The following is an 11831-nucleotide window of genomic DNA, read 5'->3' on the forward strand; positions in this document are numbered from 1 at the left end:
TCTCTAAAATATTTTCTTGTAAAACGTAGTTCGAAGTAGAATGGTTTGCATTATACATTAGATTAGATTGCACCATGTTAATTCACTTTAAAAAAAATATATAAAAAGTTTTGAAATAAATAAGCCTTCATAATTGAAACCTTTTTATTTATTAAAATAATCTAAAATTAAAAATAAAAATAAAATTTTAGAAAGTTTAAGGGCATGACTTGAGATTAAACCGATATTTTGATGAAATTAGGCGACGAAAAAATGCCGACGTGAAGAAAACGATGTCACGTGCGGTGAACGGACGGGAATGCTGACGAATCCATTGGCCGGTTCCCAGTACGAAAGCAGCCACGTCATCTTAAGATTCGATTCAATGCCTAATCACCATTCGCAGAAGAAGATTCCAGAAGTGGGTCCCACGCGCCACGAGCATTTTTTGAATCTTCCCGATACTTCTCGATATTTCGAATTTTCTTCTCGAACCTATCTGCAAATCGATTCCCCCCCCCATAAATAGCAATCGGCCATACCTTCTGTTCTTCATCGGAGACATTCTATCTGCATTTGCGCAAGAGAAAGTCATCTATTAACTTGAGAAAGTTCTGTCTGTACTTTTCCTGATCTGCTTTCTTCTAGAAATTTTTTGAGTCCTCAATTGTGATGGAGAGTCCCTTCTTCAGAAATCACTGGAACTACCACCCTCAACGCCCTCGATATGTTCCTAGCATGATGGAGATTCCGGTGCATCGGCGAACTGTGCCGGTGGTTCCGAAAGTGGTTTCTATTCCCGTCCGTTTTGTTGAGTCGGAGAAGAGTAGATCTGACTCGGCCACCACAATCCAGAAGGTTTTCAGAGGTTTTCTGGTGAGGAAGAGCGTGAATAAGGTTGTGGCGATTGAGAGAGAAGTAGATGAGATACAGAGGAGGCTTGCGAATGAGGAGACTGTGGATTTGATTCGGAGGTTTGGTAAGGAGAGAATTAAGTTTGGTGAGATGCTGATGAGTTTGCTGTTAAGGTTGGATTCGGTGAAGGGCGTGGATTTTGGAATTAGGAATTTCAGGAAGGCAGTGATCAAGAAGGCTATTGCCTTGCAGGACAAGATCGATTCAATTGCTGCTGTGGATGAAGCTACTGATGTCGTCCATGAGACTCCTGAAGCTGCGACTGCCAGATGTGATTCTGAAGCTGTTGATCGGTGCTCGGGAATGGATATTTCTGGTGCAAGGGAAACTCCGGATCTCAAGGATAGAATTCCAGAGCTTGAAGATGAAAGTTGTACTGCAAAAATGGCAAGCAGTGAACCAGTTGTCGGTTGTGATGATGATAGAACAGAAATTGAATCTGTTGAATCTGCCGATGGTTGCGATGAGCGTGGAAAGGTAGATGAGGTAGCATTAACGCCTCGTTACACTGAAAAGGAGGGAGCAATTATGGAGGAATCTACGGCTTGTTCTATGGAATCGAATGCTGATCTGGAAGGTCCTGATGCAGATGATGATATACCGAAACCTCAAGTTTCAAAGCAAGGCAAGAACTCGCCAGGAAAAGACGAGGTGCCTGCAGAAGTTGACAGCGACACGATGCATAGAGAGGTTGAGGCGGCAGAGGAGTACGCGGAAATGAGTGAAGCTGAAAGTCAGACGGATTCGTGTAATAACCCGCCGAATTTAGACAATGGGGTTGCAGAATATGAAGCTGTAGATCAAAGGGAGGGCAGTGGAAATGAAGAGGAACCAGTAGAAGAAGAAGAAGAAGAAGATAGCAGAATGAAGGGAAGAGAAGAGCATGGGGAGAGCAGAGAGCTTCTTGAAAAGATGGTGGCGGACAATAAAAGAATGATGGAGATGATGACGCAGCTGTTTGAGAAGAACGAAATGCAGACACGATTGTTAAGCTCACTGTCCCATAGGGTTGACCAGTTAGAAAAGGCACTTGTATATGAGATGCTAAGAAAGAAGAAGAGGAGGAATAGCATAGATTGCTCCGAAAACTGCCCCAAAACAAAGAAAAGTGGTAAATGATGACAATATCGTGATCAGTTTACTGTTGCTAAAGTTTTGAAATGCAATTCTTAGTAATTTTGTTGAATCCTTGCTTGTTGCTTGAAATGCAATTCTTAGTAATTTTGTTGAATCCTTGCTTGTTGCTTTCAACACATGAAGGCAATTCTGTTCATACCCTTGCACAATTACTTGTGTCAATCTGCGTTGAGGAATGTTCTTGATAGGTCATCAAATGAAATTATTTTTTGCACTAATTGGAAGAATCAGCAAAACATGGAAACGACACAAACAAACACAAATGGAAGGACAAGTAACACTGTTCTATTCAGAATCCCTCAGCTAATTGAAAGAGCTGGAACGTGTGATTTTTGGGGCCTTATACACCATTGAGACTGTTAGATTAAGATATCCATCGATTTTGAAACAGATGTGCTACAGTTTTGCCTTTAATCCACTCCAACTCGGTAGAAGAAAGAGAGATTTCATTGGCTAATACTGATACTGCATCAATTGCTCCTTTATATCCGCATTCAAGAACGACGAATGGGAAGTCACTGTAACAAACACGACATATTCAAATCATCATACTCGTAAAGCATGCCATCATGTCTAAACCTGCAAGTTTTTTTTATCTTTAACAGGGGAACTGAAATCAATACCTCCCCCACATGATGCGGTTAGCTCCAAAGCTGGATACAATTTGAGAGAGGAGGCAAGACAAATCTTGGTATGGAAATGGCCTTCTTGACACCCTAAATAGTGCACTGAATTTCACATATATCTATCACAAACAGAAACATAGATATCACGATTTAGGATGATTTCAGGAGTAGATTGCATGGACTCGTGCTTTATTAGCAAAGTTGGTATTTTTCATCACCTTCGTCTCGAAGAAGGGGAGCATGGGACTCGGTGCTGAATGGATTTAGGGAGGAGAACAAATGATGGAAAGATTTCGGAATTGAATTGACTCCCATGTTTTTGTTCAATTTCAGGATTTCATTCATTTACTCATTCAATTCTTGTTATCAGAACTAACTTTGTGACCTTAAAATCGACTCCCAGGTTTACAGGAGAAGAAACCAAGCCAGGTGATAAGAACATCTTTAAGGTCACTTTTACCTGGGGAAAACTTGCAAGCTCCAAAAGCTGGGAAATTGCAAGACTGTCTTCCTCATTTCTGCACAAGGTTAGTAAATTGTAGGATGGGCTTTAACGAAACAAGTATTAGAATTAATAGAACCCCCAAGTATGTTTTGTTGGCTTACTCGGGTGGTTTGCAGAAACCCAAGTGATCAAGCAGAACATTGGTTGAAGGGAACTCTGTGCAGAGCTCTTTTATCTCTTCAACATGAAGGCTTAGACCCTGAAAGGATTTACCTCTAATCATATCTTTGCTGATAGGAAGCCTATTAGGGTACATTTGAAACTACCTTCATGCACATAAAACCCACAGGAATCCCAAGTTTTCCTGCTGTAGAGAACAACGCTTTCCCCACCTCATTTGTCATCTGCATATATCATTAAACATGTCTAAGTAGGAAGTAGGCAGTAGATCAGAGCAATCAGTGTGAAACCTTTTGACCTGATGGCCATAAGTATGGATTAAAGCGAACAGCGGAGTATCCATCCTACAAGGAAAAGAGAACACATCAAAATCATTTCGCTGAGTTAGAACAGGAGTAGATGTTGCTTGATAGGTGAAGTAGCCGATAACCTTTGTTACAAGATGTTCCAGCAGCTGAATTCCACTTCCATCTTCTGCTGGATTTGCTAGGCAACAACCAACGAATTTGTAGGGATGCTTATTAATTACGCTGTCCATGGAAGATTTGAGATGAAGAAGTACTTTGGGATGTCACAGTTAATTGAACATCTCTAACATCCTTCTTTGACAGCACTCAAAACTGACCTGGTCACATAAGAGTGATCAAACTTATGGTTGATCGGCTGGACGATAAGCGCACCATCTACTCCTGCTTCTTCCATGGACTGATATTTGTTTCGGACAGATAGAAGAAAATGCTGTCAAAATTTATAGCCTCCAAGAAAACCCATATGGTAAATATGGTTTGCAGGAAATGATGATTGCTTCATGTGGGTGGATCTTGGATTTAGATGAGTGTTCTAGCTGTTCCTTTATTATATGTTTCAACTTACTGCTGGTTATTTATCTTTGTCACAGGTATCAATCCAGAGATTCAAATATGAAGAGTTGAATTCTGTGAGATGTCATTGAAACAGCCTTCTCCGTAATTCCACAATAGGTATAATGTTGTCTATTGAGTCTAATTATACAGCTCAAGCGCATCCTTAGAAAATATTGTCCTTACAAGGCTTCGTTTTCCTCTCTAATCCATGTGGGATCGGGTGAATGCTTATATTAGTGAATCAAGTTGAAGATAAGTGGGAGGATTACCTGGAGCAAGAAATGGAGGTGCCCTGTTAAGGTGGGTTCTTGGCCTGGAAAGTAAGGGTATTTTGCAGCAGCCTGGAGAGTGAATCGAGTAAAATGGGAGTCAGATTAGGTTTTCATGTTTATACAAAACAGAGATTGAGGAATGAATGGTTTGATTTGACCTCTTGTGGAGACGCCCAGACATGGAGGTGCGAATCGATGACTTTGCGGTCGGCGGCAGAAGAAGATGATGATGAAGAAAATGGCATGTTGAGTTCGAAATTAGGGTTGGCGGTGGTGGCGGTGGTGGCGGTGGTGGTGAACTGAGATGCGGATATTGTGGTAGTGGGAGAGGAATTTCTGGAACCAAGAGAGCGGAGAGAAGATGGGAGTGAAACAAGTTTCAGCCTCCCTCCCACTGCCACTGCCACTGCCATTTTAGATAAGGAACTAACCACTCCCCTACGCAAATTTTTTTAATACAAATTCATATATACATGCCTGAAATTCACAATTTATTTTTTAAAATATCTTTAAAATTTTCAAAAAATTTAATAATATTTTTAAAATATCCTTATTTTTTAAATGGTTTCAAAACTTTTAATTATAAAAAAGTTTTAAGAATATTAATAAAATTTTTATTAATATTTTTAAAACTTTTTTATAATTTCATAAATATTTTTAAACTTTTTTTTAAGAATAAAAGTCGTAAATTAAAGAATTTGAGAAGATAATTATTTTTTTTAATAAAAATAAAGGTATTAATGCAACTCTCTAAATATCATGGCCTTAGTCATATCTCCTACCAGATAGTTATATGCAGTAGCTAATTTCAATTTCTCAAATCTTATCCAATAGTTATATGTAGTAAGTAGTTATCCCGTTTTCTAAAACTTTCTTTTTGAATCGAAATCAGAAAGTTAAATAACTCAAATAAATTAAATTAGAAAATTTTAACCAAATTTGAAATTTAAAAAAAAATAAAATATTCGGTAACTGAAATAGAATTTAATTAATTTAAAATAAAAGAAATGAAAATAAATAATGGTGAAAAAGTTGAAAGCGATGGGCTGTTGGGGGGAAGGGGAAGGGGAAGGGGAAGAGAAAGGCGGGGTGTGTTATTAATTATTGGAAAGTAGTAAAGCAAATAAGATGAAGACACGTGTATTGGAAAATTGCTTTGCAGCCCATAAACACCAATATTTCTGAAAGCGACCCAACATCCTCTCCTCCTCCTCTCCATTTGGAACATTCTTGAATCAAATTCCTTTTTTATAGCTCAATTCGTATATATTCTCGTCATCTAGGTACATAGGGGTCGGTTCAACTTAACCCGTTATAGTACGTAAGGCTCAGTTCTACTTAACCCGTTATGGTACGTAAGGCTCAAAATTCAACTTAAGTAGAGCTCAATTCAACTAAATAGGTTAAAGTACATGTTCTCGATAAATAGGCTAGAGATTTGGTTCGTAACTATACATGTTAAAATAAAGAGAGAAATAATGATGAGTTGAGTTGATTATGTACATTCATTACTATGATTGTACAAGTTAGAATCTAAATGAAGCCATGTATTTGATTGATGAAGCCATGTCTCAATATCAACAACCATTGATTTGAAACCTCTGCTGTTTTACTGAAGGATTATGATGATGATGATTCTACTATTTACATCAATATTACTTCTTCCTACTTCCTACTACTCCTCATGAACATGACTTTATCAAACCCAAGTTGTAAAGTACCTTCTCTGATCTCGACCGAAACAGGTTTCCCAATGAGAATCCCGACCCCTCCTGCGCTGGATACTTTGACTGTTGTTCCTCGTCCTTCACATGGAGTATCGTTAGCCCAATGGCTTCTCGTACTGCCTTGATCGTGTCGCTCCTTACCGAGTTTCCTGATGCGTCAGTCACGTAGAAAACATTCACTGCCTGACTTCCTCTCGTGGTAACCTCAGCTCGAGTGACAGAAAGACCATTCTCTCTAAATATTCTCGTTACGTCGCTTAAAAGCCCGACTCTGTCTTCACTACAAAGCTCGAGTTTTATACCCTATAGTACGAATAACAAAGTTGTATAAAACCAATCAAAAGTAATGTGATGAGAGTTAAATAGTTCACTCTGATTCGGGTAAATACCTCGGTCGTTCGTCGCTTAATTGCTGCCTCCAAGCAATGGATAACCCTCTGCCTCTCTGCTTCTGAACTAATGGGACTTCCATCTACATGCCTGATAAAGTACTCCTGCCAGAAAAAGTTAGAGAGATTGAAATTTTCATATATTTCTATCAAATGGGATTGCCAAGAAAAAGATCAAAAGTTCGATAAACACAACAACTTCGGACCGACCTGATAAGCCTCGGGCTCTTCAGCAATGATGGTTGCATGGTACACAACATATTGCATATCAGTCAGGGTGCAAACAGTATCGAAAAGTAGCTTGGGTCGGTCGGGGCATCTCAGGTTGACAATGGTATACCCCTTCTCAACACAGTTCTCTACTGTCACAAGCGGCCTGCTCTGATAGCTTTCGCCGCAACTCGCATGATTCAAGTCGAAATCACGGTCTGCATACATCATTTGATGCAGCCTCCTCTCTTTATGAGTAGAATTCATTGAAACAGCAGTATTGGCACTATGCTTATCTCTATCTCCTTTAAGAACATAGAGGAGAAGCTGTTTAATCTTAGACAACCGATCGGGATCATCTATCGGTGTTCCACTTGTGTCATCAGTGATGTAAACCACCGAAGCCATTCTTGAATTGTGGGTCCATACCTCTGCAGCTACTACATTACATTTGAGATCTGTAAGAACAGCAAAAACCTCAGACAGCAAGCCTGGCCTGTCTCGTCCAGACAATTCGATCGTCGTATGTTCTGCAGCAGCTTGGACACCTACCGACCTCCTTAATGATCTGAAACTACGCGCCCTCGGCCCTAGTGACTGAGACAAGAAACCTTTTACTTTCCATCCAATAAGTGAATTTAAACATAAAGCATAACCAGCCTTTCACATGACTCCATACAAAATTATGCTAAAGCAATTCGACATAAATCAGACACAGACAACTATCATAACCTTTACTGTCTGTTCTTCCTCATTCAAAACAGTTCAGCAACTAAATCCAAACGTTAAGTTCAATTTGAGTGTAATTTGACCAAAACCCTCCTTGATTTCTCTCTTACCTACTTCTTCCCTTCAATGGGTCATCGCAATCACAATCACAAGAACAAGAACTTCAGTTCCCATTGGTTCTTAATTCTAGAGAAACTATTGTAGATTAACCAGCATGATATTGCATCAAATTCAATGAAATTCAATGGAAGTTTCAGTACTAAAATCTGAGTTTTCAAATGTACCTGTTGGATTCTCTCGCCCACACTATCATCACAGAGCTTTTTCCCATGCTGATCAGTGACATGAAAAACTACAAAAGAGAAGCAAAGCAAGAAACATTACAGAAATTGAAATGAAAGAGAGAAAAACAGGCATAGAAAAAAGCTAATTACCATCCATGAACCATTCACCATCAGAAGAAATGTAAGCTCGACGAATTATGAGATTCAAATCAGTGAGAACCTGAACCACCTCCAGCAAACTGCCATGCCTATTAGAACTATCAACCTACAAAATTTCCCAAATCAGAAACAGCAAAAAAAACTCGAATCCTGTTCTATCCCATCCCAATTGCAAACAAATTGTACAAAAATCAATCGATTCCTCAATTACCTTAATCAAAGTAGCCTTCCTGCTCGAGGTATTATCAATAGACACCCTGAGAATCGACGATTAAAAAAGAAACAAAGAGATTCAGAAGCCGCGAAAAAAAAAAAAAAAAACTAAAAACGAGAGAAATCGAAGACCCAATTCATGGTGAGGAAATCCGAAGAGAAAGAAAAAGGAAAGGCATAAAAAAAAGAATCGAAGCAGTGGAGCATTATACCTTGGAGGGTTCATTCTAATGACGAGCTTTTGGTACTCATCGTGAACAGGGATGGAAGCCCAAGAATCCATTGGGGGAATTGAAGAAGGAAGAAGAAGAAGAAGAGATGGGTTTTTGTGGAGTGTGGAATGGATTGTTGTTGTAATCGTGATATTGGCGATGCGATGAGATTTGAGGGAATTTTGTGTGAGGAGATGAGAGCTGGAGCGATGGAGTTTCTGTTTTGGGGAATGAGATTTGTTGAATATCCGCGTAGCAAGTTGGTTGGGTGGAGGCGGCTTTTCAGCTGGCGGAAGAGTTATGGACGGATCCAAACACTTCCATAACACAATTTTTTCCTTTAATTTCTTTTTATTTCATAAACATATATATTTTTTAATTAATTATTTGAGATCTCTCGTCCTTCCCGACCTTCTTTAGGAGAAAAAATCCAAATAGGACAATATCTGCTAGCAATCGACTTTGATACTTACAAATGGTATCATAACCCGACATTAGAAAATGTGTCAGCAAGCAAGTTCAACGAAAGGAGTGGACATGAGCCCTAAAAGATAGACGGGGAGGTCCCACATCAATTGGAACAAGTGTTTTAAAGGATGCTAAGAGAGTGGATTCTGAGATCACATATTAGTTGGGGGAAGAGAACGAAAATGACTTGAATTGTTATCTCTAACTTCTCTATATCATTTCAATTTTTATTATCCGTATTTAATAATTATGTTTATTTATTTATTTTTGTGTAATAAAAAAATTAATTTGTTGTTATAGTTATAGTTAGAAATATAAAAGTTTAATTAGTTAATTAATTAATTAATTATATTTTTTTAAAAGGAGGAAACAGAAAATAAGAATAATAATAATAATAATAATAATAATAATAATAATAGGTAGTAGGAGCATAAGAAAATGAATAAAAGGGAGGAGGCAGTGGAAATGATGGTTCAATCACTGCCACATATCATGTGCCGTACATCACAGGCACGTGTAGAGAGAGAAAATTATCATTTATTTATATATTTATATATATATATATATATATATATATAAGTTTGTCTAGGAATTTTTGGGACCCTCACGTGCCTTGCTGCAGGCCTTCTCTTTCACAAAATTTTCAATTTTACTGTTTTAATTAATTTCCAATTTATTCCCACAACTTTTATTTCTTTAACATATTCTAAAACTTCATAATTAAATACACAATTTAACATTTAGTGATGTGGCGTTACTTCTATCGCCTTAATATTTGAGTTTTATAAGATTTTAATTATTAGTCTAATATATACTGTAGATAATTATAAATTTTTTAAATAAATGATATATATATTTACACTGTATCATGATATTTTGTAACTCATCGAACCATCGCCACGTCTCTCTCTATGTGCGACAGAGCTATTAGAGCTACTAGTAGGTCTTGAGTTGCTCTTAGGAGTAATTTTTTATTCGAGCGAGTCCACTCGAAATATTAGTTCTTTTGATTGGCAACTCATCCAAGTGGTTGCCCATTGTGTCGATTTCTTCGACTTTTTCGTTCAATTTTGTCACTCGTGCTTCTAGGAAGTGGACGGTGTTAAGAACTTATTTGAAGAACAACATTTTGTCTTCTATTAAAGTTAGTCGGTTGCTTGTGATTTGGGTGTCAACTTATATATATATAAACAACTCAATAACTCATTAAAAAGAATAGACGATTGGGTTGTGAATTCAATTTTGGGTTGTTCGGGTCTACCAACGGAACTAACTTAAAATAGTTTTAGGTTGTTCTTGGACTCAAATCAATCGGTGTACAAATAAGAAAAATCCTTCCTTACAACTAGTGTAAGAAGATGAACGTTTGATCGACAGAACTCCTAAAACCGAATCATTATTTTTATCTTTTTTCAGAATTTAAAAAGCAAACAGTACATAGTCACTGAACCTGACTCTCTAACTTACCCTTTTTTACCCATCCAATCTATTGCTTCCCTTTTCACTGTCATTTTCACTCATTTACCTTTTTACTTTATCCACATTTCAACATTTTTATCCACATATCTTTCAAATCTAAAACTGTTAATTTAAATATTTTTCTATATATCCACATATTTTTTAAACCTTAATCATAACAAATTTAAAATTAGGAAAAAAAAAAATTAATTTTAGATACTTTGCACTTAATCACATTTTTTATAATTTGACTTTATAAATCGTAATTAATACCGAATTAAAATCAATATAAAAATCTTAAAAGGAAAAAAAGTCAACAAAATCAGCTATAAATTACCCACGAAAATGCGTAATCTAAATAAATATATATACAAAGAAAATCATTATTTGTATATAATAATTTTCTTTTATATTAATTATTGCAATTTTTCCAATTCCAAAATTTGAAGTTTAAATTAGAAATATATGTTTCTCTAAAATTTTGGAAAAACTAATTTAAAAAATTGTGAGTTTTAGAATGGTTAAGGTTAATTAATTCTTGAAATTAGTCAATTAAAAAAAATCAACATTTTGAAATTGAAATATTAATATGAAAATTTATATATTTACCCATAAAAATATTATTATTTCATAATTTAACTGGAAAAGAATGAGATTTTGTTTTTATGAAAAAAGAAAAGAATAAAACGTGGAAAAGACAGACTGCTGACAATGCCACGTGGAGGGATGATTTTGAAAGTATGCAGTGTCGCATCCAGACAGTTATCAGATCTGCCATGTCAGCCCTTATCATTGTCCTCTTCTTTATTTCATTATTCCATCAATTTTACCAAAATATTTTCAAATTTTATAATTTACCTTAAATTTATAATTTCTTATTTTATTAACATTTTTTTTCCTTAAAGAAATTATTAAATAAACGAGAAATTAATGAGGTGTATTAATTATTACTTTAAACGCTGTTATTTTTATTTAGTTTTTGCTAAATTTACTAATTAATTTTAATAGAAATACAAATGTTAGTAAAAACAAACTTTAATATTTTTTTTTCCATTAAAATTCCTTTTGTTCCGTGCTAAATATATGTTTTAAAATTTAATAAATACACATAAAAATATTATTTTCAAACGATATGTCAAACAAAAGTCTATGAGAATTAAAAGTTTATAATAAAAAATAATATACCTAAAAAATTATTTTCTCCAAATAAAAAGAGAGAAAAATATATATTTTAATAATTTTTGTTATAAAATGCTAGCCCAATGGGCTTGGGCCCATCACACCATCTTGTTAAGGAAAGTATTGGGTTAACGGATTGGCTTGAGCCGAGCTGGTGGCAGCTAATCGGCTTTGCGCCATTTAAAGAAGTTTCAAAGTCAGCTCCAGCTGAGTGGGGCTGCTGCACATTTTTCATGCCAGGCTGGCACCTACCACCCTTTTTTCCATATAATATATATTGTCTTATTTTTTCAAAAAAGGAAAATTATTTATTGTTGTCTCGTTAGAGTATTTTTAATTTTAATTACCGAAAGAAAAAAAAAAAAAAAAAAAAAGCGAAGATGCAA

General features: G+C 36.1%; 3 protein-coding genes and 1 long non-coding RNA gene across 5 annotated transcripts; 2 read left to right on the forward strand and 2 right to left on the reverse strand.

Moving 5' to 3' along the window:
* The first annotated feature begins 227 nt into the window (after positions 1-227).
* LOC111479384 (BAG family molecular chaperone regulator 6-like) lies at positions 228-2080 on the forward strand. The gene has a single exon (XM_023124019.1). It carries the CDS (start codon positions 652-654, stop codon positions 2011-2013), a length of 1362 nt encoding a protein of 453 aa, XP_022979787.1. The 5' UTR covers positions 228-651; the 3' UTR covers positions 2014-2080.
* Positions 2081-2096: 16 nt separating this feature from the next.
* Positions 2097-4864, reverse strand: LOC111479419 (4-sulfomuconolactone hydrolase). Its single transcript, XM_023124079.1, has 10 exons — positions 4576-4864; positions 4415-4486; positions 3908-3987; positions 3713-3812; positions 3573-3626; positions 3429-3506; positions 3264-3361; positions 3118-3175; positions 2655-2776; positions 2097-2549 (listed from the first exon to the last, which is right to left on the reverse strand). Exons 1-10 carry the CDS (start codon positions 4828-4830, stop codon positions 2396-2398), a joined length of 1071 nt encoding a protein of 356 aa, XP_022979847.1. The 5' UTR covers positions 4831-4864; the 3' UTR covers positions 2097-2395.
* Positions 3082-4656, forward strand: LOC111479531. The gene is made up of 3 exons (XR_002717653.1): positions 3082-3184; positions 4181-4262; positions 4383-4656. It is a non-coding gene; the product is annotated as an uncharacterized LOC111479531 (long non-coding RNA).
* Positions 4865-5903: 1039 nt separating the features above from the next.
* LOC111479385 (ACT domain-containing protein ACR4-like) lies at positions 5904-8612 on the reverse strand. Of its 2 annotated transcripts, none has more exons than XM_023124020.1 (7): positions 8341-8611; positions 8127-8172; positions 7907-8021; positions 7757-7824; positions 6744-7340; positions 6534-6638; positions 5904-6447 (listed from the first exon to the last, which is right to left on the reverse strand). In XM_023124020.1, exons 1-7 carry the CDS (start codon positions 8409-8411, stop codon positions 6100-6102), a joined length of 1350 nt encoding a protein of 449 aa, XP_022979788.1. In that variant the 5' UTR covers positions 8412-8611; the 3' UTR covers positions 5904-6099. The 2 variants fall into 2 exon arrangements, 1 of the variants encoding a protein (XP_022979788.1); XR_002717633.1 differs by having other exon boundaries at positions 6325-6447; positions 6534-6624; positions 8341-8612.
* Positions 8613-11831: the final 3219 nt, after the last annotated feature.

The sequence above is a fragment of the Cucurbita maxima genome, unplaced genomic scaffold, assembly GCF_002738345.1.
Source record: "Cucurbita maxima cultivar Rimu unplaced genomic scaffold, Cmax_1.0 Cma_Scf00005, whole genome shotgun sequence".
NCBI lineage: Eukaryota > Viridiplantae > Streptophyta > Magnoliopsida > Cucurbitales > Cucurbitaceae > Cucurbita > Cucurbita maxima.